Source organism: Bos mutus, chromosome X (assembly GCF_027580195.1).
Source record: "Bos mutus isolate GX-2022 chromosome X, NWIPB_WYAK_1.1, whole genome shotgun sequence".
NCBI classification, from domain to species: domain Eukaryota; kingdom Metazoa; phylum Chordata; class Mammalia; order Artiodactyla; family Bovidae; genus Bos; species Bos mutus.
Genome location: NC_091646.1, coordinates 30,967,523 through 30,977,271, shown reverse-complemented (window position 1 = coordinate 30,977,271; position 9,749 = coordinate 30,967,523). Strand labels below are relative to the sequence as shown.

Here is a 9,749-nt window from a genome sequence, read left to right as displayed (position 1 = left end):
ATAACAATTCAAATGAAATAAAAATGAAAGTACTACATATGCAAACTTGTGAGATACAGCAAAAATAGTCATTTGTAAAGAAAAAAATTCAAAGGTTAAATGTACATACCAGAAAAGAAGGAAGGCTGAGATCAATTAGCTGAGCATTTATCTAAAAAGACTAAAGAAAAGATAGAAAATTAAACCCACTGAAAATAAGAAGGATGGAAAAAATAATAATAAAAGTATAAATTAACTAAATAGTAAATAAGCATGCTATAGGAAGGAGACAAAAGCCAGGTTGGTTCTTGAAAAAAAATACTAAAATTGATAAAATTACTGATAAGACATACTGAGAAAAAGTCAGAAAAGTTACAAACAACTGATACCAAGAATGAAAAAAGAAAATTAAAAGACCATGAAATAATAGAAAAGACTACAAAAAAAGAATGTATATGTTCATATAACTGAGTCACTTTGCTAACAGCAGAGATTGGCACATTTTAAATCAACTATACTTCAATAGCTTCCCTGGTGGCTCAGATGGTAAAGCATCTGTCTGCAATGTGGGAGACCTGGGTTTGATCCCTGGGTTGGGAAGATTCCCTGGAAAAGGAAATGGCAATCCACTCCAGTACTCTTGCCTAGAAAATCCCATGGAAGTAGGAGCTTTGTAGGCTACAGTCCATGGGGTCACAAAGAGTCAGACATGACTAAATGACTTCTCTCTTCTTTCTGGAGAAACTTCAATAAAAATGTTTCTATATAAAAAAATTTTTTAAGCTCATGAAAAATATTAAAGCCAACTTTTGTTAATAAATTTTAAAATTTATATAAAATTCTCAAATTCTGATGAACGCAATTTATCAAAATGTATGTTAGAAGTAATTGTTAAGCCTCAATAATTATGTAACTATTAAAGAAATTAAATCAGTAATTTAAAATTTTCCCAGAAAGAAGCCCAGACTCAGGTATTGTCAGTAAATTTTACCAAATATTTAAGGAAGAAATAACATTAACCTAACACAAAAATCTTCCAGAACAAAAAAAAAAAAGAAGAAAAGAGAACTCTCCCTATGCCTTCCCTTGTGGCTCAGCTGGTAAAGAATCCGCCTGCAATGCAGGAGACCTGGGTTCAATCCCTGGGTTGGGAAGATCCTCTGGAGAAGGGAAAAGGCTACCTACTCCAGTATTCTGGCCTGGAGAATTCCATGGATTGTATAGTCCATGGGGTTGCAAAGAGTCAGACAAGACTGAGCGACTTTCACTTTCACTTCTCCCTATGCCAGTTATTAGCCTGTTTGCTTTCACATGCTTTCTGTTGCTTGAGCATGTACTGCTCTGCATTGCAATGGACTATATTTCTCAGGTTACCCTGCTACCTGGTTTTCAGATAGGTTTGGTCAGTAAGAGGCACTGATGATGATGCCAGCTTCTGAGCTCCATTCTCACCACTTTCTCCATGGTCCCCCTAAACCTGGAGATGGTAGAGATTTCTTACTTTCTTCATGGAGTTGCCTCCCTTGGTTCGTTCATCAGCTGTGTAACAATTTTCTGTACTTAGTACGCTTTTGTCTTTTCCAGGCTGGCACTGCCTGATACAATTCTTGGTATGCCCCCAGGGGATATGCCCTCACAATGAGTTTCTGGAAATAACTTTTGAGCATAAATTCAATGAGGACTTCCTTGCAGGTGGAAAAAATGGCATAGTATCAATAGTAATCTATACTAAAATTATCTTTGATATAGCTTGAATGAAATGCCTATCTCAAAGTTTTGGGAAATCACATATCTTCACTATATGATCAGTGTAGGAGTAGTAATGACTATGTCTGTGAAGAATGGTTAATTTTATTTTACCTCTGAAGGAAGAAATTTATTCTTGCCTCTGACTTCTTTCTTTATACTATAATGTACCCAATATAGAATAGTGAGTGACAATGAAGCTTGCTTTCAATGTTTCATTATAATAAAAATTTTCAAATGCACAAAAAAAGTTTAAAAAAGTGTGTTATGAATGTGTGTTTACCCACCACATAGATTCTACAAAATTTATGAAATTCTACAACTTCATCCACTAACAAGACATCATAATATTGAAATGTGCAAGAGACCAGAACAGACTCTTCATAAGAAAAGATAGACAATAAGCACATAAAATGGTGGTTAATCTATTTAGTAAACACAGGAATACAAATTTAAGATATTACAACTTAAGATACTCATACTTAAGTATCTTAAGTATTAAGATACTACAACATGGAGGGAGGGCTTTATGAACAAGGAGATTCTTATTTGCATGGCATTGTTATTTGCAAGTCTGAAATAAGTTGAGTGACTCCCTGTCCAAGTTTTTTGTTTCTTTCTAGTTCACAAACAGTAAGCATATGGAAAGCTGAATCCAGCAAGAAGCTGATCACTATTGGAAACAAACTATCTAGAGAATGCAAACTTATTTTTGATAGTCTAAATCACATTTAACATATTTATAATGTTTTAAAACTATGAAGAGCATTCATATGTGTTTCAGAGGGTTATAAAATATTGAAAGCATAACTAAGTAAATAAATTATATTTCTGTTAGCAAGAGTATTATTGCTATTTTTATATATACTCTCAGTTTTGTGTATGTCTACATGAACATAGACGTGTGTATGCCTGTGTGTATGTGTGTCCAACAGTCTTCCAATTCTGGTTTTATTCCGAATTAGTTTGATATATTGGGACATTTGTTATGTATAGATAATTTGAGTTTTAAAATCAGAATACAGAACTTCTGCTTTTGGCCAAGATGAAGTAGGAACCAGATTTATACACCTACCCGAAAAAACTAAAAAATATCTGCACAAAATAGATGAGACAAAACTTGACAAATGATTGGAATTAGGCAACAAAGGATGGTGATTTCTGATAAAAAAAAAAAACAAATGAGGCAAGTAAGTAAGTCCTACAACTTAGTTCCTGGAGAGACTGCAGACCATGGTGCACAGTGGGGAGCCTGTCTTCTTCTGTTGAGAAGATGGAGCTGGGAGATCAGAGGGGCCATGGTGGTCAGATAGCTCTCATAGGGTTGGGGACCGTTCTTGTTCCCAATGGTCAGAATAGAAAATCTCCTAATTCACTGTGCATTGTTAAGAGTACTTAGAAGAATTTTGCCTTAGGACTGAAGAAATACTGACCATAGATTATAAACACTGCTCTCATCTCACCTAACAAAGCTTAAATCAATACTCAAAAGGATCTTTGTTGCTATTTTTGTAGTTCAGTTGCTAAGTCATGTCCGACTGTTTGCTGTTTTCAAATAACTTAACTATGTCCCAGTTAGCTTTTACAGGAACCACTTCAACTGTTATTAAAGGGGATTAAGCTATACAGTATTAATAGATGGTATTTGCTTCCTCTTGCCACAGAAATAAATTACCAATATTATCATGACTTAGCACAAATTTATTTTCTGACAGTTTTAGAGGTATAGCAGTTTTGAGAAAAAAAATCAGAAATATTTATAAAATGTTAAATTATCCTCACTCTTTCCACATTAACCCAACTTCTATATTAGTATGCATGAAAATGAAAGTCGCTCAGTTGTGTTCAACTCTTTGTGACCCCATGGCCTATACATTCCATGGGATTCTCCAGGCCAGAATACTGGAGTGGGTAGCCTTTCCCTTCTCCAGGGGATCTTCCCAACCCAGGGATCAAACCCAGGGCTCCCACACTGCAGGTGGATTCTTTACCAGCTGAGCCACCAGGGAAGCCCAAGAATATTGGAGTGGGTAGCCTATCCCTTCTCCAGGGGATATTCCCGACCCAGGAATCAAACCAAGGTCTCCTGCATTGCAGGTGGATTCTTTACCGACTGAGCTATGAGGGAAACCCATTAGTATGTATATCTTATAAGAAAATGTCCACATTTACTCAAGAATTCTAAGATTCTAATTTCATTTTATTTATCATACAACAAAAGCAAAGCAACTTAGGGATGTTTAATTACGATGCATACATACCTCACCATTCCAAGAGGTAGTTTCAAAAGTGATGTGGAGCTATATATGCTGTCATGGGAAGATCCTGCATCTTTTTAATTCAGGGACAAAGGCTAGTGGCACATCAATATGTGCATCATAATCTATGTATGTCAAGTCAAATCAATATATTTCATAGGATGGAAAATGCATATCTATGAAACAGCCCATAGTCTGCTTTAAAGCAACTCACACTACATTTTTAGTTGTGGTGACCTCTGAGGAGGCTAAATCATGGAAAAAACTTTGTAAAGGGGATTCTGCGATTTTTCTGTAGTTTTAGAAATTTTTGCAGTAGGAACATATACACTACTACCTTTACAATTAAAATATTTATATAAACCTAACAACAGAAATAGTAGCTGTGTCTGTTAAAGTTACTGCAACCTGATGAAACAGGCAAACCTTGACGTTTGAAAGACTAACACAAGAACAGTGCGTTTTTGTGCAGGTAAATTTTCATGTGGTTTAGCAGGGGCCCTCAGCTCTAGGGGGACCCAGGGATGCAGGCTGCTTCTGTCTTGTCGTTTCAGCACCTCAACACTGGATCACCATGTTTGCTGGTGAATCGAGGGAGAGACTGTGGAACCAGCATCCTGCTTCTCAAGTGCCTCCAGGTGACAGTAAACACCTGCTTGTGTCTCAGTGGCCAAGGGTTGTCACGACCCCTCTTAACTACAAGCAGATTGGCAGCATAGTGTCCCTCATGTCCAGAAAGGTGAGCAAGACAAGATGTGGATGGGCACTGGAGCCCCTCGCATGTACCATTACAAAGTAGATGCTCAAGAAAAAGCAATTATTATGATTTGCTGAGACCAAAACCATCTTCAATGCTTGGAGGAGTTTCTGAGGTCAGATCTGCCTTGAAATGCTCTGCAATTTTCAAGCATCTACTATATGACAGATGCTTTCAAATACAGGATCACATCTAATTGTTAAATGGTTCTGTAAATCTCAGCAGGGAGAATTCACTTTCTTCATTCAGTGGCCCCTTTCTGCACTTTTCTTTGCAACAACCTCTATAATCTCATAAAACTGAAAATGCACTTCTTCCTCTTAATGCAAGCTCACACTTCTAACCCTCTGAGTCTCTGCTCACCTTCCACGTGACTAAACTTGCCTGAGTACCTGGATAGGTGCCATGAGGCACATTGAAAGCTGGTACTTTCCTGGTGGTATGTATTGCAAGAGACAGTGGGAGGATGGGTAATTATTCTATTTTTCATCAGAGCTGACATGTCTTCCAAGGAACCATCTTTATCTCCTAGGAAACTCCAGGGATTTAGGAATTCAGCTTTAGATGTTTGTTCCACAATCACTTCTGTCATCTTTCCTCATCTACAACTGAGAGAGTCTCTGGTTTCTTAGCACTTACATAAGTTAAGTATTTGATCAGCAGTGAATTTAAAATCACTGCAGATGGTGACTGCAGTCATGAAATTAAAAGACGCTTACTCCTTGGGAGGAAAGTTATGACCAACCTAGATAGCATATTCAAAAGCAGAGATATTACTTGCCAACAAAGTCAAGGCTATGGTTTTTCCAGTGGTCGTGAATGGATGTGAGAGTTGGACTGTGAAGAAAGCTGAGTGCCGAAGAATTGATGCTTTTGAACTGTGGTGTTGGAGAAGACTCTTGAGAGTCCCTTGGACTGCAAGGAGATCCAACCAGTCCATCCTAAAGGAGATCAGTCCTGGGTATTCTTTGGAAGGAATGATGCTAAAGCTGAAACTCCAATACTTTGGCCACCTCATGTGAAGAGTTGACTCATTGGAAAAGACTCTGATGCTGGGAGGGATTGGGGGCAGGCGGAGAAGGGGATGACAGAGGATGAGATGGCTGGATGGCATCACCGACTCAATGGACATGAGTTTGAGTGAACTCCGGGAGTTGGTGATGGACATGGAGGCCTGGCGTGCTGCAATTTATGGGGTCGCAAAGAGTCGGACATGACTGAGCGACTGAACTGAACTGAATTTAAGATAAGACACCTCATTGAAATCCTATTTAAAATATCATGGTGGTTTCAATAACCCTCTAACTTTAAGGTTATATTCCAGGAACCAATAGATGATGTGCCAAATTAGACGGCACTTACCACCCCATTTAGAAAACACTTGGAGACTGTGTTAGAGATACCAGGGCTGGTGACCAGGTGTCTTAAAGCAGCTGTCCCCAGGTGAATTCTTACATCAACGGGGCTGTTGATATCATAGGCCTTCTAGGGTGAGTCATGGGACAGCCAGAGGACTAATGCTTTATGTTGGGGGAAGGTAGGTGATTCTGGGCTTCCAATGGAGACCAATGACGAGCTGGTTAGTAGGCTAGGTTTGAGAGTTAGACAGGAGAGCATACAGAGGACCAGGGAAAGGGTGCTATAATTTGGGAAAGTTCTGGGTCTGAAAAAAATGCTAGCACCCAGGCAGAGTCAGTTCTCAAGGAACTCTGGGACTCAAGTGGGTGGACCCTAGGTTAATAAAGTCCATAGACAGTACTCAAATTGCATTTAAATCTCATTTTCATCTTTCTTCTTTAGGCCTGTTTTTAGTACCTTAGACACAACATCCTCCTTGTCACCTCAGAGACATTGTGTAGTAGAGAGAACAGAATTGAATTACAAGTCAGAAGGTCGGCCACAGGCTGGGGTAGGTGGGAACAGCATGGGCTCAAGAGGAATTCAGGCCAGGGTCTAGTCCCTATCCTGTCTCCTAGTAACACGTGATGCTGGGAAGATGCCCAAGTCCCACAGTATTGGCTTCGTCATCTGTGAAGCAAGTGGGCTCGATGAGCTCTGTTTTGTAGGGCTTCAGGGATGTGGGCAATGTATGTAAGGCATCTCACACAGTGCCTATCATATCTTGGAACTTTGATGACTGGCAGTCACTTCTAGTATTCTTTTGCCCACAAACCATACTACCCCCTCTTCTGAGAACCTTGTTTGCTTTTTATTTTTCAGATCTCAGAGAATACGCAAAGCAATAGGATGAAGAATAACAAATCAGCCAACAATATTGCTTTGTAAATAAAACTCAGTACAGTTGCCCTCCTAGAAGATGCTATTTAATTTGGGGTGGGGGGGGGTCTCCCTCAGCTGGATGCTACTCACAGCTCCTAGAATTTGAGTCAAAGACCAACTCCATTCCTCCCTCCCAGCTGCTTTTCCATCCAAACGATGTCTTTCATTCATTCTACCCCACCAAAGATCTAGCTCTTGCTTAGAGCTGTCCAAATGACACTCAAGATCATCTAATTAAAATGTTTTTTAAATAGTGTGTTCTGGCTTTCCACGGCCAGAGAAAAGAGTGTCCCTTGAGAGGCTTCTGGGCACCACTTCAAAGTCATATCACTGTATTTCTCAGGAAATTCTTACAGATGATGGGTATAAAGCGTCTAGTCTATGTACTGTACTCCACAGTACTGAGACACGCGTGCAGGGCTCCTTCCCTACCTGCTCCAGGAGGAGATTCTTCTTTGGTTTTTCAATGACCCAAAGGTAACTGCTAAGTGCAGTTTTCTATTCCAGGCTTTCCTCTTACCTCGAAGACACACCGTGAGTCTGGTCACGGCCACCACCCAGCTTCATCATCCCTAGCTCCTCCAGAACTGAAGTTTCCCAAAGCTCCAAACTGCCCTGACTCGGGGCACTTACTGTTATCCATAGTCCTCACCTCCTCTTCCTTTCTTTTACTGGTTATTTAGTATCAGGTGGGCCAAAAAGGTAGTTTGGGTTTTTCCATGCTGGCTTATGGGAAAATCTATACGACCTTTTGAAAGTGAAAGTCGCTCAGTCATATCCGACTCTTTGCAACCCCATGGGCTGTACAATACGACCTTTTAGGCTAACTCAATATTTAGACCTTAACCCTTAGAAAGTATTTAAAGAATAGCTCATTATCTTCCTGATGTGGCTGTTGCTCCTGGACTCTACAATTTTATAGCTAGGGGGTGTATCACCCTTATCTTGGTGCCCCCCTACTTCTACAGGGCCTTTAAAAGAGTCAATCTCTAATTAATGATTGGAGAATAACAGAGCCAGTGAACAGGGGATCTTGTTTATTTAGATTTAATACTGTATACATTCTTGAATAAGCAAAGCATATCCAGGTACATATCTTTTAATGTTACAGAAGAACACAAGAAAAGGGATAACAGAAGACAAAAATTAACTATTTTTCACTTTTCTCTCTATTTCTCTATTTTCACATTTCCAAGGAAAGTAATTTTCCAATGCCATGTTTTCTTATTCCAGATCACAAAATATAATGAAAAGTTTCCCAATTTGTTACACAAAATAGCAAAATGCAGAAATTCTTAAAAGCAGCAAGAGAAAAACAACTTGGTACATTTGAAGGAGACCCCACAAGAGCATCAGCAGACTTTTCAGCCAAAATTTTGCAGCCAGAAGAGAGGGGCACGATATATTCAAACGGCTAAAAGAAAAAACTTCCAACCAACAATATGCTCGTTACCCTACAAAGTTATCATTCAGAAAAGGATAGATAAAAAATGCTCCAAACAAGTAAAACCTAAAGGAGTTCACCATCACTTATACAGACTTATGACAATAACTGTAGCTACAAAATAGGTAAAATGTTCACTTCTTAAACTGGATAAACAGCAATACATTTTTGATGAATGTCATTTGTAAACTTAGAACTTGAAGTTAATTAAGCCTTTTGTTAATAGGAACAGCATTTGAAAAGTACCAAAAAAAAAAAAAACAATCTCCAAATCACCCTTACCCAGCAGGAACACAAAGATATAATATATTCAATACTCCCAAGGCCCATCTTGCCTCTCCACTACTTAGATAAGGGACTGTTCTCGTCAAACAGAATGAAATATTTGCCTCCACTTCAGTTGGGGCAAGAGAAGCTGTTGGATGTGGCCCTGGAATAGACCCTGGTCCTGGCACAAGTCCCATCCCTGGCCCTGGCCCTGGCCCTGGCCCTGGCCCTGGCCCTGGCCCTGGCTACAACTGTGGCTTGGGGTCCCGTTTTTTCACTTTGCAAAGCTTCTTCATACAAGCTAGGAAAGGCACTAGGGGTGGTATCATGGACTTTGGCCAAAAACTCTAAGACTTTCATCTTAGTGGTCTCTGCATACGTCCGGGGACCCCACAGGAACTCGTAGCAGGCAGGATCACTATTGGGCACCTGCCGGTATTCCAGGTACCCTTGCTGCACCCACACTTGGGTCAGCAGCTCCCTGGGGTCCCCATAGATGGAATGGTTCATACCAGCATACAGCCCCATGATACCCAGCATTTCCCAGATCTTTTCCTCAGAGGTACAGTTGCCATCTATGAAGATTATACTCAAGGTATTTACAAGGAGGCCAGCCACGGGCATGCTCTCCTCATCACCACGCAATGAATCATTGTAGGTGAGACCCAAGGTGTTGACCAAGACATAGACGAGACCTGTGGGGTCCAACGCCTTCACATCAATACCAAAGACCAGAGTCATACAGTTAATGGCTTGGCTGAGGATCATAGGGAAGAGGTCTTGGTAATCTTTGATAACGCTAAGCATTTCTGCCTTTGTGGCCACCTCCTTTCTGTGATATCTGAGGAGCAGGAATTTCAACAGATCCCCCACCTTATCATCTATTGCATCTCTGAGCAAGTACCCACCATCTGGCTGGGCCTGCGAAGTGCTTGGCCTCTTTCTTTTTGTACTGCCAGATTCCTGATCTGATATGATTGATGGAGTGGTTGCTAGGGCAGTGGGTAAGGTCCAAACT

The 9,749-nt window shown here is 40.1% G+C and overlaps 1 protein-coding gene across 1 annotated transcript; it reads right to left on the bottom strand.

Moving 5' to 3' along the window:
* Positions 1-8,860: 8,860 nt before the first annotated feature.
* Positions 8,861-9,538, bottom strand: MAGEA4 (MAGE family member A4). Its single transcript, XM_070366562.1, has one exon. It carries the CDS (start codon positions 9,536-9,538, stop codon positions 8,861-8,863), a length of 678 nt encoding a protein of 225 aa, XP_070222663.1.
* Positions 9,539-9,749: the final 211 nt, after the last annotated feature.